Source organism: Festucalex cinctus, chromosome 5 (genome assembly GCF_051991245.1).
Source record: "Festucalex cinctus isolate MCC-2025b chromosome 5, RoL_Fcin_1.0, whole genome shotgun sequence".
Classification (NCBI taxonomy): domain Eukaryota; kingdom Metazoa; phylum Chordata; class Actinopteri; order Syngnathiformes; family Syngnathidae; genus Festucalex; species Festucalex cinctus.
The window spans coordinates 11,106,633-11,129,461 of record NC_135415.1 but is presented as its reverse complement, the minus strand read 5'-3'; the positions used below and the strand labels follow the sequence as shown (position 1 = coordinate 11,129,461).

Sequence of the window (22,829 nt, the reverse complement as noted above, 5' to 3'; positions counted from 1 at the left end):
ACACCGTCAGCTGCCCAAAAATACGCTAATGGTGCACTACGCACCGCTACGTGTGCCGAGTTTTTAACGGCTAAAAACACAGGCGCCGGCAGTGTAAATCATCGGATCCATATGAAGATAATCAGATTAGCGGTTGGCGAACACACAACTAGCAGTTAAAAGGCGCTGAAGTAGTTAGCGTTAGCGTGAGGATACCTTTTTAAAGTTGCTGTGCTTGCTAGCTCCCTGCTCGGCGTTGTGGTCGTGGAGCACGTCCAGCGGGGTCTGCCGCTCCTTCAGCTTCAGACTCTCGATCTCTGTCTTCAGCTCGTTCAGCTGCTCCTGGAGGTGCTTGCTCTTCTCCATGTACTCCACCCTAGCGCAGGGGCAGATGTCTTTTGAGTGGGGATAGGGGTGTGCCAACTTTGACAGTTTGTAGAATCAATCTAAGTAAATGCAAAACTGGCGGTGTTAGGGGATACGGGTGTGCCAACTGTGACGGAGTGTTAAAGAAAAAGCTGATTTTTCAAATAGGAGTGTGACGATATCGTGGGAAATCGTGATACTTTGTCTCCGATAGATTATCAATACGCCTACGCAAGTATGGAGATATTTGTAGTGAATATACAGCCACCATTTTTCATTACTTGTCGAGCAATTACTTCGTAGGCCGCTAGGGGAGTGGCGGGGAAATGGATGCAAGTCTTCAGGTGAAGAAGACTCATCAGCTTACTTTGACTTATGTAAGACATTTATCTGTACAGCATGTGACTCAGCTTTGCATACGTTTCTATGAAAAATGTGTAGTACACCTTCAATTTTAACATTTTAAAACAGTTTTTTTTTTCTTCGACTTTTTGAAGCACACAATTTCTGAGGAATCCTAATGTTGATTTAATTGGATTTAACATTGAAGTCATTTTATTTATTTACTTTTGCAATGTTACACCAAAAAAAAATTGTCAGTTTATAAAATCAAACTGACATGTTGCATGATAATAGTGTTTAATAAACACACAAAAAATTGTTGACAGAAAGTGGTCTCTGTTAAGAAGACATATGTATTTGTTTAAAAAAAATACACTAAAGTACTCACTGTGAAGAAGTTTTACTTTGTTTGTTGTTTTGTTTGTTTTGATGGTACAAAAAGAAACGTCAATTTATGTCTTGAGTAGTTTTATGTGGGTGGATTTATTTATTTATTTTTTTAATTTAAGGGAAGTCTGACTTGAGAGGCAACAGAGGCTTCCTGTGTTGACGTGGCCTCTTTAGAGCGCCTCGTTGTCATAGTGTGGAAAAACCCTGCGACGACTCTGTGGGTTATTTTCATTTTGCAGCCTTGTTTTATATACGTGACAATGTTTTTTTTTTTAAATGAATTTCAATTTGTCTATAGGTTGTAAAACAACACTCTTTTCAGTTTTGGAGCAAAAAGCGGGAATGTGAAAGGACGGACGAGGGTCAGTGAGTGAAAATGGCAGCCGGTCGTCTTGAAAATGTCGTTGGCGACTGACTCACTTCTCCTTCTCAATCTCCATGGAGAGTCGTTTCATGTCGGTGTCTTTAAAGTCAAAGCTCAGGTTTTCCTTGCTGAAGCTCAGCTCGGGAGGCACGCAGTCCACCAGCAGCGACGGGTACTGACGAGGAATCACAAAAAAAAAAAAAAAGCACAACAATGGGATAGGAAAGGAAACGGAAAACACAATGGAGGAATACAGGAATTCATGCACACTCGCATCCAGGCCACGTCTGCTCCTAATAGACAATCTAAATGGAAATCCTGCGCTTATCAACGCAAAAGCGGCGGACAGGCGACGTGAACGCATCCTGGCGTAGCGTGAGAGGGGCAATTTGACGGCCAATAAGTGCGTGCGTGAGTTCACGCGCATTTGACTGCGTGTGGAATGCTTGTGCGTGTATGTGAGACAGTCAAGAGGGAACAAAGGATTTTAGTGCATTTGAGTCCATCTTTTGATTAGGTGGACTGCTACTTGGTGGGCGTGGCTTAAGCGGCAGAGCCGGTGACGGTGTCAGATGTGATCGGGCTACCAGATTGTATTGGTGTCACTTGCAGATGACGTCACGCGACAGGATTGTCTGGAAATTGTCCGTTTACAATTGTTCAAAATAACAAAATTTATGGACTAAAATTGTAAAAACGTAAATAAACCTGAAAATATAAAAGCATGATACTTGAAGAGTAGAAAAAAAAAATAAGATTGAAGCGCCTTCGCGCTTGCCGCCGCTGTCGTCATGACAGCAGCGCTAACGAAGTTAGCTTCGGTTTGATCATCTGAGACAATTATTTTTTGTACAGTATTTATCAATTAGTCAATCGATTTTATTATTTATTCAATATATGTTGCTTTTATATTCTTAGGTTTATTTACGTTTTCACAATTTCAGCCCGTACATTTTGTTATTTAAATGACAATGTTTGACATCAACATTTGATCATTTCCACCCAATCCTTTAGCGGGACGTGTTCGTTAGGCGACCCCGATACCATCTGTCAGCCCGATCACATCTGACACCGACACCGGTCGTCCAGTAACCGCAAGGTCCGCTGTTTGATTCCTAACTATCTGACTCTGTACGTAGTTTACCGCCACCAGAGTGTGAATGCTTGAATAATGCATCCATTGTAAAGCATCTTTTGAGTGTCCAGAAGCGCGCTCTACAAATCTGATGTCTTCTTATTATTATTCGACTGCTAAGTTAGCATGTTAGCATTCTGCATCCTAATCAGCGCGCATTACCGTGTACACTCTGCTGGTAATCTCCAGGAGCTTGTGCTTGGCCCTGTGCTCCGACTGCCTGGCTTCCAGCAGGTCCTGCCTCAGCTGCTCCGCCTCTTTGGCCCTGCCAAAAAAATAAATAAAAACAATTACATTTTTACATATATATATATATATATATATATATATATATATATATATATATATTTGGGTGAATAAAAACAGTATTTCCCCCAATTCAACACTATCTATTTTGTTTTAAAACAAAATATAGAATGTTTGCTCTAGAAGAAACATGCACCGTGTTAAGTGTCATTCAACAAATAAACGTTAACAAAATTCATCCTTTCTTATAATTTGTCTTAGTAAGTCACAGTATCCCATCACTAGGGGTGGGGAACCTCTGGGTACCTCACGATACAATATGATATGCGATGGAAGAAGGCTCACGATAACGATTTTCTCACGATATGACGATATCACGATTATCGATATATTGGTCAGGTCATAAGTCCAAAACATAAAATATGTTTTAAAATGTTAAAATTGAACATTTAATACACATTTTTATAGAAATGTATGCAAGACTAAGTCATAGTAAACTGATGAGTCTTGTTCGCCTGAAGACTTGCGTCCATTTCCCCGCCACTCTTATATGAGGTGCTCCCCGAAGTGGCCTGCCAAGTAATTTCTCAATAAGTAATGAACAATGGAGCCGTTATAGGCTGGATATTAATTACAAATATTGTGATACTTGCGTAGGTGTATTGATAATCCATGGGGAGACAAAGTATCACGATTTATCACAATATCGATATATCGTCACACCCCTACCCATCACTCGTTAACTCTTTTTTTTTTTTTTTTTTTTTTTTTTTTTTTTTTTTTTTTTTTTTTTTTTTGGACTACTCATGTTGTCCTTGGGGCTAACTGGTAGTACTCACTGGTACATTTTTTTTTCTTAGGAAAATGGATACTAATTAGAGCAAAATATGTCTTGCTCCCACCCTCCTTTGTGTGGAACTGATCAGCTCACCAAGAAAGAGAATGGAAAAAAAAAGTTAATTGGAGGCAATTAACCTCACGGAGGTGACTCATTTCTTGAACTCGGCAAGCAGCCAATCATATTGCGCTCTGCTTAGGCGTCCCCGCAAAAAAAGAAAATAGCAGCTCAATTAGCGGTGACAGCCAGGATTACCGCTTATTAACCTCGACTTTTTCAACCCGGCAGTCGGCCTGTGCCTAATTTCAATTTGTTTCACTGTGAAAACACGATTTGGATTAATGCAGTATGAGTCACAGAACGGAAATGAAGGTATTACAAGTTTTTATCCTCAAGAATAAATTGAGGTGATTTGATTGCGCCTGAAGTGTTTGTGTACATGCGGCGACCGCTCTCGTTACACGACAACACAAAGCTTGTGTCTCAATCGAGAACGTATCACTTCACTATACATCTTTGCCACCAATTCCTATTTTGACCAAGTGCTCCCTGTGGGCCCTTTGAGTGGCCAATTGCATGTGGAGTGGTCGCCACCAGCAAGTGGCTAATGGCGACCGATTAAAAATGATTGCCCGGTACAGTTTGAAAGTGGAGTGATACAGTCCCCACAGTCACGTGGTCAACACTTGAAAGATGATGTGATGAGAGCGAATCACGCCGTCAATTCATACGATTAACCGGCCCCCGCACAACGAGAAAGAACCGGTCGCACGGCAAGTGTGACGATTACCTCGGCTGCGTGAAATAAAGAATGTGGCTTTTGTTTTTTTTTTAACATTAGCTTCAATGGTGTGCGTGTGTGGATGGACGGCCTCATGTTGCTCCCTAAAACGTATAAATACGTTCCATTTTAAATATTACCAGTGTCCCAAGGACATATTTATACGTTTTGTTGTTGTTGTTTTTTATGCTAGAGCATACAGAAGGAAAAAACGTAAATATGTTTTATTTTAAATATTACCAGAGTTCCAAAGCCTGCATCAAAGACTTCTGTATGCTCTAGCATAAAAAAAAACAAAAGACGTATAAATATGTTCTATTTTAAATATTACCAGTGTCCAACGGCAACGGGTCACCTGCGTTGGGACTGCTCGGCCATCTTGAGGGCCATCCTGTCGGCCTCCAGCATCTTGTGCTCCATGAGCCTCCTCTCCTCGTGGCCCCGCATGGCCGTGGCCTTGATGCGCTTGGTCTCCGCCTCCGCCTCGGCCGCCTTCTGGGCCAGCAGCTTGGCCTCCTCCTCGGCGATCTGGGCCTTCTCGGCCAGCAGGTCCGCCGTCTGCTCCGAGCGCAACTGCAGACGGGCAAACTTGGTGAAAAGCGCGCCGCGGCCGAAAACCGACAAGGGAACTCGAACTCAACCGTTCTGTATCGAATGGAATCATAATCGTATTGAATCATTCCACTTTTAAATTGAACTGTCCTTGAATTATTCCACATCACACTTATGGAAATAATTTTTTTGAAGGGAAATTCACTACTAAGTACGCTTAGTGACTCAAATACTCCTTAACTCATTCGCTCCCAAAAACGTATAAACACGTTCTATTTTAAAAAAGTACCAGTCCCAAATATGTATTTGTACATTTTTTAAAAACAAAAAAGTCCAGAAAGTCGTTTGCAACGCACCAAGGCCTCGTTAGCCACGCGCGCTTCGTCTTGAAGCCGAACGAGCTGCCGCTCCAGCTCGTCTCGGACGCGTTCTGCTTCCTCGCGTCGCTGCTTCTCCTGGTTCAACAGCTGCCTCTCCACCTGGGTGGACGGAGTCAAAGCCACAATGAAACCAAAGCTTCATGCTAACGTAGAAGGCAAAAAGCCACTGATGATCTGACACAATGTACTTTATTCTAAGATAATGCAGCGTTGCACTATTCCGCTTCCCCCACCCCTTAGTAGTGCAACGCTATTTTTTGCAACCGGATAGGGAACAATCCCAAATAAAAAGAGAGGAAGCAAGAGAATTGCCAGAGCATCTTTGCCAGTTTGTAACTGACAACTCTGCTCTCCTCGCTGCGAGTAAAACGAAAAGTCTTGTCTTCTCATCCTTGTTTCTGTGTGTTCAATACGTTTTGGTGTGTCAACCTAACAAAAACAGGAGAGGTTTTTTTTTCTTCAAGTGAATGCAATACGCTTCCATAGGGATGGAGACGCCGGATTTATACTTAATTTAAACTTTACTCGGCATTCACGGGAGCTAGAGCGCCAACACTTCCTAATCCCCTACCAGCTGACTAACAATAACCAATCAGAAGCTAGCAATGACTTTAGGTAAATGCAAGTGAATAACGCAGAGCAGCAGATTTGACACATCAACTTAGAAACTTGCACAAAAAAACCCTCCCAAAATGTACGGATGTGTAAATAGTAATTCTGGAAACATAAATTGACAAGTAAATATACATTTTTAACAAATGAGCTTAAATGCTTGATCCTCAGGGTTCAGAAGGTGTTTAGAAAGTGGCAAATTTGCGAGGAAAAAAAAATTCTGAAATTTACGAGACATACACGTTGTGTACTTTTCAGTCGTTTTTTTTTTTCTCTCTGAATAATGCCGATGCCCTCTAAAAAAAATATATATATATTTATACGTGGCCCTAATACGCATGTTTTTCCAATATCGTGCAGCCCTAGTAGGGATGTCATATCACTTTATGAAGGTCACTTTACTTTACTTACCTTTGTAATCCACTAGCTTGATGCTAACATGGAATACAAAACGACATAGACAGGCTAACGGAAATGTGGCCCAAATGTAAATTAACGTGAAAGTGTGAGGTGTCGTCTGTCTGTCGCCTACCTGCTTGCGGGCCCTCTCCTCCCTGGCCTGGGCCTTCATCTGCTGCACCTCCAGCGAGTCCACACGACGTCTGCGCATGAACAAGTCGTGGTTGCCCACGCACAGCTGGAGGATCTGGGGAGCAACGTGACGTCTGAATCAAGGTTATCGAGGAGTGCTTCTGAAAACCTTTTTGGAGGGACTGAACCCCACCCCACTGAACCCTACGCGCATTCATAGAAACCTTCAGAAGTGAAAAAATTCATATCTATGGCGTCACCCAGGGGCAGCAGATACAATGAAAAGAAAACAGCAGAGGCCCCAGAAGTGAACCCTGTGGTACCTTCCATTCTACATGTCAATTCATTAGATTTTCTTTTAATTCAACAATTTTATTTTTGAAATAATATGAAAGGAACGGCGCTTAATAAAAAAAATAAAAAAAAATAATCAACGCTACATTTTAAATATTACAATAAAGATGTCCTCCGTTTTTTAATCTTTGTCAATATCATTTATGAGATTTTAGGGTTTATTTGAAATGTATTTATTTCAATTTTACTCTGCAACCGCATGGAACAAGGACTTGAAAATACTCCAAATGCATGTGTATATATATATATATATATATATATATATATATATATATATATATATATATATATATATATATACATATATATATATTTATTTATTTTAAAAAGCAAATGATAAAACTAGGGATGTAATGATAAGCTGTTAGATATTAAAACTGCCACAATATCGTCGTCATGTTCACGATATTTAAATGCAACGCATCTGTTCAAGAAGCCAGGTTGATTTCCATTTGAGCAGTTCTAGTACCCTCTGGTGGCTAGTTTTTTAGTGCAATTTAATTTTCATTAGGGATGTTTTGGCCTTTCTATGTTTCAGATCTACACTAATGGTCCGATGAAGGGGAACGTAATATGCCTGTGAAGCGAGTCGATATGTGGAGGAACTCAATGTGTGCCTGCATTAACAACATAATACTCTCAAACATAATAATAATAATAATAATAATAATGATAAGAACATAACATTGATGTTATGTACAAAAGCACAATATTGTTCTTTTTTTTTTTTTTTTTTTTTTTTACAATATTGTGACCTTTTTTAAATATCGCCAAACCTCCCAACAATATCGTGATAATTATTGTATCGTGAGCTTCATATTGTGATAATACCGTATCGTGACATTTGGATATCTTTACATCCCTAATTAAAACTAATAAAAACCCAAACAAAGCTCTTCAAAAAAAATTTAATAAAACTAACCGAATTTAAGAACGTAAGCCAAAATGAAATAATGATGAAAAATCCCAAACGTTTAAATATAACCTGGTCCCAATCAGTACACTGAACGTTTCACAAAAAACACTCTGTACTTACGTAAGTACAAATAAAAGGAACATTTGTCACCAGTCATCATAAGAACAAATATTCAAGTCAAGTACAGAAAAATGTACTTAAAGTATTTGCAGTAGCGCCGATGGCAACTCACCAATTTGTTGACTCTCAGCCGTGAAGAGTTGAACTTGAAGACGTTGGCTTTCTTATCCAGAGGTTTGATGGTGAACTTTGAGGAGGGAAAAAAAATAATCAATTATGAGAGCACAATAATGTCACATATGAAAAAGGTTAAAAGGATGTATCTTGATTCTTGTTGGGGAAAAAAAAAGTACTTCTTATTTCGTAGTCGAATTTGCTAATTGTGTTTGAGATTCACACAAATGAACATTTTTTTTCATATAAGTTTTACAGGAAAAAGAATGCACTTGACAAAAAAAAAATCATATATCCTTATGAAAATAAAAATTGTCAACAGTGCAGTGTTAATGGCTTTTTTTTTTCAAAATATCTTTTCGAGAGGAAAAAAAAATTCTTTCAGAAAAATATTACTTTGTAAAAATACTAATTTATAATTATAATCATTTATATGAAAAAAATATTTTATCATGGGTTTTATCAAAATAATTTTCTGAGAATTTAGACAACTTGAAAAAGTTGCAATATTATTAGAAAAGTTCTATAAGTTTTGCTTGGAAAAAATGTTATATTTTATAAATATGTAGATTTTCTTTGTACAAATTTGACTTTATTAAAGAATAGCAACTTATTGTAACTCACATAAAATTATGATTTATTTTCTCATGAAAACACAAGCTCATTCTCACTGTATAGAAAACTAGACGTGAGGAAAACAGAACATCAACGTGTAAATATTTCCCCATTCCGCGTGAATCCAATCGGAAGATGCGATAAAAGGCCGAGAATGCGTTGACATAATTGACTTTATAATAAAGTTCACGGGAGGGAAAAACTCGCTGGTGGGGATTATTCCTTTTGACCTTTTTGCCAAAATGTCAGCATGTACTTGAAATGAAATTTGCTGTAAATCCAGACGTGCACAAACCACTATTAAAAAAAAAAAAAAAGCGCAGCAGTCGTTTTTATTTGCCCGCGGATGAGGAAATGAATGCAAAATAAATAAAAGTACTGCAGCGATACCTCCACTTACAATTAAGTCGCTTTTTTTAAGAAAAAGAAGAAGAAAATGTTTTGTTTTGTTTTTTTTTAGAAAAAAATAAACCTAAGGTCATATGAGTAGAGGTGCAATGATTAATCGATTAAACAACAACTGATCATCAAACCAGTCAAATAGTATTTAGTTAAAACAATAAGAGGCCCTGAACATGGATGGATTGATTAATTGTTTAAAGATCTTGCTTGATTTGAAACTGGCCAAATGCTCAGAATTTCAGCCTCAAAACAGTAAATGTTGTCCGCTTTCTGTAGTCCTCCATTTTACTTTGGAAAACAATAAATAATTTTGCCAATTTTCAGACATAAATTTTAATTCATATGTTTGTTCATTTTCTGCACTGCCAATATGAAATAACGTCCTGTTTCTGAATATACTGTTGGCATGAAAATTTCTTTCTTTATTATTTTTTTTCAAGAAAAATTTTATTTTATCGAGAAGTTTGTTCTTCAAAAGTAGTATGACGAGAATAAATCTGTTTTGGGTTGGGAAAATGTAGGGATAATTTGTAAATATGTTATCATACATTTGCTGCAATGAAGAATTGCTTCCACTTGCAATGAAGAACGCTTTGCTCGCACTCACATTCACAAAGCCTAGCTAAATGTTATCTTAATAACAGAAGATGACTCAAGAAGCTCAAGAACCAAAACATCTAACGCAGCAGAATGGTTCGAGGCAGTCTGCTGAGGCCGCCCTGTTTTCTGTTAAGAAATGATTGCAAACTTGACCACACGTACTCGGCAATCTTCCACTCACACATAGACAAACAAGTACGCTGTGTTCCAACTATGTTTTGCATTAGCATTATTATGGTTGGAACTAGGGGCGTGGAAACCAAATAAAAAGAGAGGGTGAGGAGGGGATTTTTTTTGCACAAATCCACTACTTCCTGAACTCAACACCACTCCTTCATTTCCTGTCTTTCATGAGGGGACAAGCTGATTAATCCAGGTGTGCCTGATCTCAGTAACTACAACGACATTGGCCTGACACACCTGGATTAATCAGTTTGTCCACTCATGAAAGACAGGAAACAAAGGTGTGGTATTCAGTTCAGGAAGTAGTCGAGCTGTGCAAAGAGCCCATTCATCAAGTCTATTGTTTTCACAGAAAGTACCGGTAGTAGTATTTTTAAATTTTCTCTCGAAAAATGTATCTTCAACGGAAAAATGATAAAAGAAGAGAAGAATCAAGTCGTATATTTGGAGAATAGCTGTAACTTAATGATTTATTTTTTTTGTCTGACTTGCACCTCTTTGTCGCTGTAGGAGATGTTGCGGATCTCGTTCCAGGGGAAGGAGCACTTGGGCGTCAGCCTGTTGTCCGGCTCGTAGATGTGCAGGCCCAGGGCGTCCACGCCCAGCAGAAGTTCCGTTCCCTTTTTATTCTAAAAGACAAAAAAATCAAAATCATTCGATAGCTAGCGGGTCACGTTTTTAGAATACATGTAAAACAAACCAGTACAAGAGGCAGATGATTAAATTCAACAAAGTTTCTAAATGATGAATCAATTACCCAAAAAATAAGTAACTAATTTGATAAACGATTAATCATTGAAACTCATATATGGGGCCAGCGCCGTCCTCACTCCTCGCCAGTTTGCAACTCCTCGACGGCATTTTAAAATGTCCCGGCCTTTTCGAGAGCACATCGATCAAGGTCTCGGGGGCGGCGACTCACTCGAGGCGACAAACTTGCTCGCCGCATCGTTTAGCACCAGTGGAGGCAAAAAATAAATAAAAAAAATAAAAAATAAAGTGACGCAAGATACGATGGAGACACTCACCCGGATTAAGAAGTAATTGACGCCGTACATATCCAGGTCCTGAGCAATCTTCAGATACTCCATCTCAGCTTCCTCTCTGCAGGGAAAGGTGGGGGGGAGTTTTATCAGAAATACCAGCAAGTTTTTTTAAATCGATTTTTCGGGAAAAATAAAAAAATAAAATAAATAAATAAAATAAATAATAATAAAATAAAACATTTTAATCTAAATAAGTTTTCATTTGTTTGGAAAAAATGTAAAAAAATAACTACAGTAACTGTTTTTTTTTTTAACTGAGAAAACAAGTTTGTTTAAATAAAATGCTGATTTGGGGGGCTGAAATTGCATTTTAAAAACTGATGAAATAAACGTAATTAATTAATGTATTAATTAATTTTAAATCTATTAAGTGTCCCAAAGACTTTTTTTTTTTTATGCTAGAGCATATAGAAGGCTTTGATGCCGCCTCTCAACTGCAGAGAACGGGTAGAGCAATGGTAGCCATTACAAAAACGGCCAGCAGGTGGCAGAAGAGTATAAGAGATCAACCAGGGCCATGATGAAAACCAGCTTTTCCCCAACAATTCTACATAGATTTGTGAATAATGATGAACCTGAACTATATTCTAATGCTAATTGCTGCAAAGCGGAAACAAATAGAAGCATTTTTTCCTGATGAAAAAAAGAGACTCTAATCTTTCTTTTGTTTTTTCATAGCAATAGAACAGAATATTGTGTGGGCCGTGTAAAATCAGTCAAAATCCAGTAAAACAGACGGGAGCGAAGGCGGTTGCTTCAGTGAAAATGGCTGTGCCTTAATTAATTATTAATGAAATAATTAATTAAAATATCATTAATTAATTATATTTTATATATTTAACTAGGTTATCGAATTGAATCTGATACCAATTCATAATAATTAAAAATAAAATAAATACAATTGATTAAAAAAAAGTTTAAGTATTTTACAAAAAAAAGTGTTAATCAGACAAGATTGTGTTTTTTTGTTTGACAAAAACATATGTCAAAGGAATAAAAGGTTTAAGTTTTTTGTCAAAAAAAGCACTAGATTTACAAGAAAAAAAAGTACTTCCTCAATTAAAAAAAAGGCTCATTTATAAAAATGACTTCTCCAAATTCCCACTTTAATCTCATAAAATGAAAACTTTTTTTTTTAATTCTTTATTCAGATCGTCAGCATGTGACTATCGTTGAAGCCTTGGCGGAGGTATGCCACCTTGTCACAGAGTGGAAGCATTCACACACAAACACACGTAACACCCAACGGTTCCAGTGGAGGTTGCGCTGGGCAATCATCTCCCTTTTTGTTTGCGTCTTTCCAAGCAACGAAAGGTTGCCTTCGCTGCCTTTCAAAAGCTGCTGGATCAGCGCCAGTGATCGACAGCCAGAATGGAGTCGCTCGGCCAATCCAAACCCAAAACCACTCGCCGCACCGCCTCATCCTCCCGCTCGCTGCTTCCTGTTTTTTTTTCCTTCCTCAGTATTGTTCAATCGGCAGTCTTACCGATTCAACATATCAACACCATTGCATCTGTGTGCATATGTGCGCATGTGTTCACCTGAAACCTAATAAAAACACCCTTCACCTGAACCGGATACTTCAAATTCTCGCAAGAGTCGTTCAGGTCAGGAGACCAGAGGAAAGATCAAAGGAAAGAACGACGAAGCACCAACCAAACACCAGCTGCCACCGACATGGTCTGCTCTCTGCTTCTCATTTGGACTTTTTCTTTCATTCTGTCATCGTTATCGTTACATCCCTATTGAGCGCACGTACCTGGTCCGCCCTCTGTGCTCGACGTAACACGCCGCGATCCTCTCCTCCCACATTTCCGCCGTCATCTGGTACAAGTTGATCACCTGCGATGCATGCGAAAAAAAAAAATATATCCATCAGAGTTTCCTTCCGGTGTGTTGGCCCGCACGTGACAACGGATAGTAGGAGCAAACAGCCTCTTACCCTTTTGGGCAGCAACTCCTCCTCAGCCAAGAAGCCAGGCTTGTGAACATTCGGGTTGTATTCTCCATACTGTGAAATAATGTGAGGTTTCAAGTTTTTTTGTTTTTTTTTTCTTTCTAATGAGGCACAATCAAGTCATTATCCAGTCATCGGATCATGCGATTAAACGGGCTGTAGTTAAACGGCAACATTTCATCATGCTGTATTTCAGATTTGATGATGAATTCAGACCATGTCGATGGCAAATGCAGCCACAGAACAAAAAATGAATCAACCAAGCCTGGAGTAAGTCAGTTTTTCCGAGGGATTAGACAGGAAGACAAACCACTAACATTCCTCCGAGTTGCAGCAACATGGATGGATGGATGGATTGATTGATTGATTGTGTGTGGGTGGATGGATTGATTGATTGATTGTGTGTGGATTGATTGATTGATTGATTGATTGATGCGTGGGGTGGATGGATGGATGGATGGATGGATTGATTGGTGTGTTGGGTGGATGGATGGATGGATGGATGGATCAATCGATTGATTGGTGTGTGGGGTGGATGGATGGATGTATTGGTTGGTGTGTGGATTGGGTGGGTGGATGGATGGATTTTGATCGATCGATCGATTGATTGATTGATTGATTGATGTGTGGGGTGGATGGATGGATGGATGGATGGATGGATGGATGGATGGATGGATGGATTGATTGATTGGTGTGTTGGGTGGATGGATGGATGGATGGATGGATGGCTCAATCGATTGATTGGTGTGTGGGGTGGATGGATGGATGTATTGGTTGGTGTGTGGATTGGGTGGGTGGATGGATGGATTTTGATTGATTGATTGATTGATTGATTGATGTGTGGGGTGGGTGGATGGATGGATGGATGGATGGATGGGTGGATGGATCGATCGATTGATTGATTGATTGATTGATTGGTGTGTGGGATGGACGGATGTATTGGTTGGTGTGTGTTGGGTGGGTGGATGGATGGATTTTGATCGATTGATTGATTCATTGATTGATTGATGTGTGGGGTGGGTGGGTGGATGGATGGATGGATGGATGGATGGATGGATGGATGGATGGATGGATGGATGGGTTGGTGGGTGGATGGATGGATTGATTGATTGACTGTTGTGTTGGGTGGATGGATGGATGGATTGATGGATCATGATGGATGATGTTGGATGGATGGGTCATGATGGATGGATGGATGGATGGATGATGGATGGATGGGTTGGTGGGTGGATGGATGGATTGATTGATTGACTGTTGTGTTGGGTGGATGGATGGATGGATTGATGGATCATGATGGATGATGTTGGATGGATGGGTCATGATGGATGGATGGATGGATGGATGATGGATGGTTGAGTGGATAGATGGAGGGATGGATGGGTTGGTTGATTGATGGATGGGTGGGTGGATTGATTGATTGTTTGATGGATCATGATGGATGATGGTTGGATGGATGGGTCATGATGGAGGGATGGATGGATGGATGGATGGAGGGATGGATGGATGATAGATGGATGGATGGATGGATGATGGATGGTTGAGTGGATAGATGGATGGATGGATTGGTTGATTGATGGATGGGTGAGTGGATTGATTGATTGATTGATGGATCATGATGGATGATGGTTGGATGGATGGGTCATGATGGAGGGATGGATGGATAGATGGATGGATGGATGGATGGATGGATTGATTTTTGCTGTCCAATGTATAATCTGTTTCATCGCTGGACAACCTCGATTCCTGTTACTTCACTCCAGGATTCTGACCACAGCCTGTTAAAGCAGCTGCAAGCATTGAATGGAATTTTTCCAAAGTAAATTTGTGAATTTTGACCAAAATGCAACAGTGAACTAAAAACGTGTGGGGGGCCCAAGCTGGAATTCAAACCAGGCGAGTACGCGTTTAAATTGTGATTTTTAAAGGGACGCCATTCAGAAAATCATCACCCTCCCATCTGCATACTTAAATGTGAAATGTTCCAAAGTGCCACGTGACTGCGAAAAGCTCATTTTATCCGTCCATTATCATCATCATCATCCTCAAGCTCCTTTGAGATAATGTGTGAGATTTACATACCCGACGGGTCTCAGGCGACATCTCGCCCAAGGGTCAAAAAGGCAAATGAATGGCAATTAGCAGAAATTAGTTTTTTTAGGGATGACTTAAGATTGCCACTGCTCTCATTAAATGTCATTTACAGGTTTTGTTCAAAGCAACCAACATAATCAAACGTCACGGCAACAAACTAAAACCACAACCTCAGCTCCAAATGAAAATGGAGAGCCGATCTTATCGTATGGAATCCATCCTATGTGATCCCAAACATCAATACGAAGGAAATAAAACACACACTTACTGCTCTCTGAAAACTGCTTTCCTCAAGACTTCAACAACAAACAAGGGAAACACATCACTTGTGACTTTTTGGAGTGGATTAACTATACGCTATAACGTAAATTCAATTTTGTTACCAGTCTCCCGTGCACAAAAACGTTTTGTGAAGATTACAGTGGTGCCTTGAGTTTTTTTTTTTTGTTGTTGTTTTTTTTAATGAGAACAATAACACAAATGAACTCAAAGGGTAATTGTGGAAATAAATAAGTTTTTTTTTTTTTTTTTATCATAACATACACAATATATAAAATTTATGAAGGTTTGAACATTATTAATGTTTAAACAAGAGAGAAATTTGAGAAAATGTAAACACCTCAATGAGAAAAGTGTTTAAACTGTGTGGTGAGAGGGGTTTTAGAGCCTTAAGTCAAGTCAAGTCAAGTTTATTTATATAGCCCGCAGCCTGTAGGCCAGGGGTGTCAAACATATGGCCCGCGCCACCTGAGCCACATTGTGATTCCACACCTACACCCAATTAGTGCAGACAACGTAACGGGCAGTAATTGATCCTGGGAGGGCCGAAACGTGTCACCGCTTGACCGTTTTCCAAGCTGCACTGCGCACTTTGCCAGAGCTAAAAATACAACTGGGAAAAAAAATAATAATAATAATACAACTTCCAGACATGCGAGTGGACTCGTCCAGCGCACGCTCGACCGCTCCTGTGCACCAGAGAGACGATTCCCGTCTGTATTTTCCCGCCCGGAGCGGCTTTATCTCCAAAGCACCCTGTCAAAATCCACTTGTGGCGCGGCGCGTTGTCGGAATACAAAACAGCGGGGAGGAGAAGCCACACTGCGGATCCGCTGAGGCAGGATGAGCGCGGCGAGACGAAAATCCACCATCTTATGCTACACGAAGAGTGCTGTCACTATCAAATATTTTTACAATCGATTAATCGACTAATCGGATTCATTTGAATTTGCATGAAGACATTGACTCCCAGCCATTTTCACTTGAGCCACCCCCTTCACTCCCTGATTTTGCAAGGCCCACAGAACATTGTGTTCGATTGCTATAAAAATATGGAACTGACCAAAACAAACAATTTGAGTCTCTTCTTTCATCAAGGGGGAAAAAAAAGAAGTATATTTCTATCTGTTTCCATTTTGCAGCAATTAGCATTAAAATATCGCAAAGTTTCAACATTATTCACAATTCTGCTTAGAATTGTGGGGAAACCGCTTGTTTTCATCATGGCCCTGGTTGATCTCTTATACTCTGCAGCCACCAGCTGGCCGTTTTTGTAATTACTAAAATTGCTTCGCCTGTTTTTTGCAGTTGAGAGGCTGCATCAAAGCCTTCTGTATGCTCTAGCACAGAAAAACAAACAAAATGTATAAATATGTCTTTGGGACACTTCAAACATTTAAAATAGAATGTATTTATACGTTTTTGGGAGCAAACGAGTTAATAATGATGAAACTTAGCTATATTGTAATGGTAATTGCTGCAAAACGGAAACAGATAGAAATATACTTTTTGTTTTTCCTGATGAAAGAAGCAGCTCAAATTTCTCTCTCTTTTGGTAGGTTCCGTGTTAGAACACAATATTTTGTGGGCCTTACAAAATACATAATAACAAAATACACAAATAAAAAAGAAAGAAAATAAATACAGAAAATAAAGAAAATGAATATATTAAGAAAGAAAAGAAAGAAAGGAAGAAAAGGAAAGAAAGAAAGAAAGAAAGAAAGAAAGAAAGAAAGAAAACAAGAAAGAAAACAAGAAAGAAAAAGAAAAGCTCAGTATGCTTCTACCTGCTGCTAATGTGCGTCAGCATGTACATTTTACCCAACGTGTCTTTTTTTTACAACCTTCCGTGAGTTATGCGCCATTTTGCACACCGACAGGAACCCGATTTAGGAGCCTGTCGTGTCATGAAGATAAAACTCCTTGGAGGAGTCTCGGAACACACTTGACACCGTCTCCGCGCTTGCATAATGATGAGCGAGCGCGCCATGAACCAAGGCGAGCAAATCAAATGAGCTACACTCCAGCGAACCAACGGCCAAACAACAAGCTGTCTTCTAGCAAACTTGCTTCAAACGACTCGAATCAAAGACGACTGCCGCTTAAGGGCAAAACCGAGTGTGGAGCGCAGTTCTTATTATACTTTAGGTATTTTCATTTTAGTTCGTTTTGTTTTTCAAATTTTGTTAGTTTTAATACGTTTCCAGGATGGTTCTGTTAGTTTTTATTTCTTTTATTCATTTAATATATTTTGTTAAAATTAATTAAAAATTAAATATTTTGTTTTAGTTTAGTTTTAGTTACTTTCCGTATTACACTGCAAAAGGAGAGTAGAAAATTGAAGAAAAAAAAAAAGCTAGTAAAATAAGAAAATTATGACTTCAAATAAGAAAATTATCTGCCACAACAAAACAAGAAAAAATGACTTAAATCTTACCTGTAAGATTTGGAAAAATAAGAAAATGATACTATTCCCGTATCAACCACAGTGGTCTTGAAAATAGTATTTTTATACAAAAAAACAAGTTATATTGATTTTTTCCAAGCTGTAATATATAGTTCTATTTTTTTTTAAATACCCCTCTGAATTTGGATCCCGGAATATTGGAAAGATGACAAATGACAAATGGTAAATAGTCACAAAACTGGCTGCTAACAATCAAGGCTAAGGCTGCTTGATCAAATCAGATCATTAAGTCAAAAAGTATCTCAAAATAAGCACAATGATCTTGTCTGACAATTTCATTTGAAGTAAAAATAACTTGTCAAGGCAAAATCAGCAAAATTAGGTTACATTTAGGAAATTAGATCTGAGTTAAGATTTCGTTTTTTGCCATTTTAGTTTTTAATTAAAAAAAAAAGTGTATTACTTGTGCGGAATATTTTTAAAAACACAGCATGGGAGTGACGTCATCTTTTGGTGCTTTTCTATCAGCTGTTGCTTGATGACGTCACGTCTGTGTGACAAATGTTCAAACGTACGGTTAATATCAAAATAAATCTACCATACTTAAAGGGATCCTTGACCCATTGAGCCATTTTCAGCAGTAAAAGTGAATATTTTGTCCAGAATGAATTTGATAACTTCATTATTTTTCTTGAACATTTAATACCTTTAAAACGTTTTGGTTTTTGGTTTTTTTTCCCACTTGCTGTCGACTGAAGATGACATCACCTGTGCTGAGGAAGTAAGTAGCGACCGACCAATCATGGCTCAGTTTGCTGACCAAATAAACAAAAAAATAAAACAGGTGAGCCATGATTGGTCGTTACCCATTTCCTCAACACAGGTGACGTCATCTTCAGTCAACAACCAGTGGAAAAATTTGTTTTTAAATAAATTAATTGTACATGAAAAGTAATGAAGTTATCAAATTCATTCTGGACAAAATATTCACTTTTTTTTTACTGCTTAAAATGGCTCAATGAGTGAAGTATCTCTTTAAAATCGGATCGTCCACTAAATTAATTACCAAAGACTAAAACAAAGCACTTTTTTGTTATAATTATAGTTAGTTTTAGTTAGTTTTGGAAACATAAATTGTCGTTTCAGTTGGCTTTCGCTTTTTTTTGTTCTTTTTTTTTTTTTTTTTTTTAAATAAAGCATTTTCGTTATTATTTTATTTCATTAACAAAATTGTTTTTTTGTATTTTAGTTGTTTCATTAGTTTTAGTTAACGCAAATAACCTTGGTGTGGAGCCCACATTTTTTTGTAAAGCTCTAAGAAGCACACAGCTTTTTTTTTTTTTCTTTCTTGATCCGCACTGCAGCTTCTGTCGGGCCGTTAAATTGGTGAGGAGGCGAGGGGAAAGCTTCTCGGGGGGTCGTTATCAAGGTAGAGCTCCCTCGCCCTGTCCACCTGTCAAAAAAGACACTCTTTCCTGTCAACTTGAGCGCAGACGGGCTCACTCAAGCGCCAACAATCTCAGGATCGCCCCTCATGGAGAGATTTATTCAAACTTTTCGATGGACTTTGGCAGCTTTTCGGATTTGAGGATCGATCGAGTTTTCATCCCGGGGGGACTCGGTAAAGTTGGCGGGTTGTGACGGAAACGATGAGACAGGCGGGGGTGGGCCAATGTGAAGGTTGTCAAGATTTCACCTGAACTTTTGAAAAACCACAGGTGCAAAAATCTATATAATAAACAAATCGATTTAATTTAACTCATTCACTCGCAGCCATTTTCATAGAAGCAACCCCCTTTTATACTGTTTTACTGAATTTTGACCGATTTTGCAAGGCCAACAGAATATTGTGTTCTATTTCTATAAAAGACATGGAACCTACCAAAAGAAAGATTAAAGCTGCTTCTTTCATCAGGAAAAAAAATATATTTCTATCTGATTCCGTTTTGCAGCAATTAGCATTACAAAATAGCTAATTTTCATCATTATTAACTCGTTTGCTCCCAAAAATGTATAAATATGTTCTAATTGAAATGTTTTAAGTGTCCCAAAGACGTATTTATACGTTTTTTATGTTTTTTATGTTTTTGGCTTTGATGCATCCTCTCAACCGCAAAGAACAGGTGAAGCAATGGTAGTAATTACAAAAACGGCCAGCGGGTGGCAGAAGAGTATAATAGATCAACCAGTCAAAATGGCTAAACAGTGGGGAAAAGAGCAGGTTTGCAACATGGCCCTGGTTGATCTCTTATACTCTGCTGCCACCTGCTGGCTGTTTTTGTAATAACTACCATTGCTTCAACCGTTCTCTGCAGCTTAAGATGCTGCATCAAAGCCTTCTGTATGCTATAGCTTAAAAACAAAAACAAAAAAACACACAAAAAAAGTATAAATATGTCTTTGGGACACTGGTACTATCTAAAGTAGAACGTATTTATATGTTTTTGGGAGCAAATGAGTTGAGGAGTATTTGAGTGGCTTTAAGTGTACTTAAAGTGCATTTCTCCACAAAAGACGACTCAATACAGCTTGTTTTCATCATGGCCCCGGTTGATCTCTTATACTCTGCTGCCACCTGTTGGCTGCTTATTATAATAACGACCATTGCTTTAAGCGACCTCTTCAGGTCAGAGGCTGCATCAAAGCCTTCTGTATGCTCTAGCATAAAAAAATAAAATTTAAAAAAAAACAAAAGAATGTATAAATACGTCTTTGGAAGCTTGGAAATATTTTAAAATAGAACATATTTCTACGTTTGAGGAGCAAATGAGTTAATTTAAGAGTGCTCCGACATTCCCCTTGTCGCTTCTTTTCTTCTTCTTCTTGAGCTATTTAACAAGTGCAAAACACTCTTTTACATGTGGCGGTTTTCACCACTCTTTCACTTGCTGCCATTTGTCAACACAAGTCAACACAATCTTTTAGTAAATCCAGTCCTCAAACATGAAGGTCTGAATCGAGCCTGACCTTGGCGTGTACGGCGTAAGAGGCCAACAGCACCGAGGCTTCGGGAGGACAGTGGATCTCCTCCTCCAGGATTTTCTTTTTCACCTGGGGGGGGGGGTCAATCAATTAGCGATTCATCGTCTGCATTACTGAATGACTGACTGAAAGAGGTGCAGAGGTTTTTCAGTCGCAAAAATATTTCAAGAGAAGTTACAATAAATAAATAAATAAAGAAAGAAAGAAAGAAAGAAAGAAAGAAAGAAAGAAAGAAAGAAAGAAAGAAAGAAAGAAAGAAAGAAAGAAAGAAAGAAAGAAAAAGAAAGAAAGAAATATATAAATATTGGATAATTTACTAGTCACACATGCATTGTATTTGAAAAATTAACACAAAAAATTAATGAGAAGTTAAAATAAATAAATACATAAAAATTGGATAATTTACAAGTCACACATGCACTAGTCATAGAAAAAATCAAGAAAAAACATTTCATGACAAGTTAAATAAATAAATAAATAAATAAATAAATAAATACATAGAAATTGGATAATTTAGTAGTGGTAACACATGCACTAGTAATTGAAAAAGTAAAGAAAAATATTTAATGAGAAGTTAAAAAAATAAAAAGTGCATGCACAAGTAATTGAACAACAAAAAAAATCATGAGAAGTTAAAAAATAACTAAATAAATAAATAAATAAATAAAAATTGGACACACATGCACTAGTAATTGAAAATTTTAAGAAAAATATTTCTTGAGAACTTAAAAAAATAAAAAATAAAATAAATAAATAAATACATAAATAAATAAATAAATAAATAAATAAATAAATAAATAAATAAATAGATAAAAAGTGCATGCACCAGTAATTGAACAATTAAAAAAAATAAAAAATCATGAGAAGTTAAAAAATAAAAATAAATGAATAAAAATTGGATAATTTATGGTCACACATTAATTAGTAATTTAAAAACAAAAATATATATATTTCATGCGAAGTTAAAATAAATAAATAAATAAATAAATAGAAATAAATAAATATAAATAAATAAATAAATAGAAATAAATAAATAAATAAATATTGGATACTTTTCTGGGCACACATTCACTAGTAATTGAAAAATTTAAACAAAATTTTTTTTCCATGAGAAGTTAAAAAAAATAAACAAATAAAAAAATTATAATTTATGGTCATACATTCACTAGTAATTGAAAAACTAAAAAAAATATATATATTTAATGAGAAGTAAAAAAATAAAAAATTGTACAATTTACTGGTCACACATGCACCAGTAATTGAAAAATTATTCACACTGTCTAAAATGTGTGAAATTTTGTAATAACAATCTACTTCACAAACATTTTTTTTTTTTAAGAATCTTGTCACATTCAATTTTATCAACAATTTTAAATAGTCAATACATTTTTTTTTTTACATTTAAAGAAACAGTGCTGCCAATTTTGAGATGGGCCAAGCACTGAAAGTTTTCAGAATCGATCATTCCACCGATTATCGCTTTGCTAATTGGATAGAAATTTCGCATGAATTAAACTAATAACTGAATGCGAGACACACATATTACTGCTAGTCACTTGTGGGTCGCCATCCTCTAATTCTATTTTATATGACTTTCAGTGTGTATGGCTTTAAAAAGCCTGGTGAGTGCCGTGGGCGTCAGTGAATAAAAACAGTTGGATTGGTTGTGTGAGTACGTCACTTTTGGATGTGGGCCCAGGTGAATTTTGTGCGCGCATGAATGAGTGACTAAAAAGCTAATCCTGTCGTCATGCCTGCAGGAATTAATGGCGCAACACAGAGACACGTTTTCTTTTCTTCTTCTACCCCTCATACCTGAATAACCAAAACGGCGGGCGGATTAAAAACGCTACATAGGTGCCGCTCTCTACTCGAACTAATCTGGGGCTCAGGATGCGCCCAGACTCCCCGTGGAGAATATGTTATTAACGCAGCCCGTTAAAGCCTAATTGGTCAGTGATGAATTGAGGCGGGGGCACCCGCTGACATTACATCAGAGAAAGAAGACCATGCTGCTGCTACTGCTGATACATTTTGCACATTGACTCCACTTGGATGCACACGAATAGGCGGGAAAAATGTTGAAGAGGATGCGAAGGCGAGCGGGGGGGGGGGGTCATGGGATGTGCGCCCCCTGTAGGCCAAAGCAGCTAACCACTGCTTATTTGGGAGAATAGTGCATTTGATTAACAACGTTTTACTTGATAAAACGATATGTCTTTCATTTGTGATCAAACTGTTTGCTTT

The 22,829-nt window shown here is 37.9% G+C and overlaps 1 protein-coding gene across 2 annotated transcripts in view; it reads right to left on the bottom strand.

Annotated features, from left to right (window-relative positions):
* nf2a (NF2, moesin-ezrin-radixin like (MERLIN) tumor suppressor a) overlaps positions 1-22,829 on the bottom strand; it is a 33,952-nt gene that overhangs the window by 4,742 nt on the left and 6,381 nt on the right. The window contains exons 4-15 of one of the 2 annotated variants that reach the window (XM_077522625.1): positions 20,568-20,651; positions 12,809-12,877; positions 12,626-12,708; positions 10,849-10,924; positions 10,315-10,449; positions 8,019-8,093; positions 6,518-6,631; positions 5,350-5,472; positions 4,797-5,014; positions 2,739-2,841; positions 1,498-1,616; positions 196-355 (exon numbers count right to left, since the gene is read on the bottom strand). In XM_077522625.1, coding sequence (XP_077378751.1) covers positions 196-355; positions 1,498-1,616; positions 2,739-2,841; positions 4,797-5,014; positions 5,350-5,472; positions 6,518-6,631; positions 8,019-8,093; positions 10,315-10,449; positions 10,849-10,924; positions 12,626-12,708; positions 12,809-12,877; positions 20,568-20,651 — 1,359 coding nt within the window. The remainder of the gene's footprint in view (positions 1-195; positions 356-1,497; positions 1,617-2,738; positions 2,842-4,796; positions 5,015-5,349; positions 5,473-6,517; positions 6,632-8,018; positions 8,094-10,314; positions 10,450-10,848; positions 10,925-12,625; positions 12,709-12,808; positions 12,878-20,567; positions 20,652-22,829) is intronic. The other variant, XM_077522626.1, reaches the window with a different exon arrangement.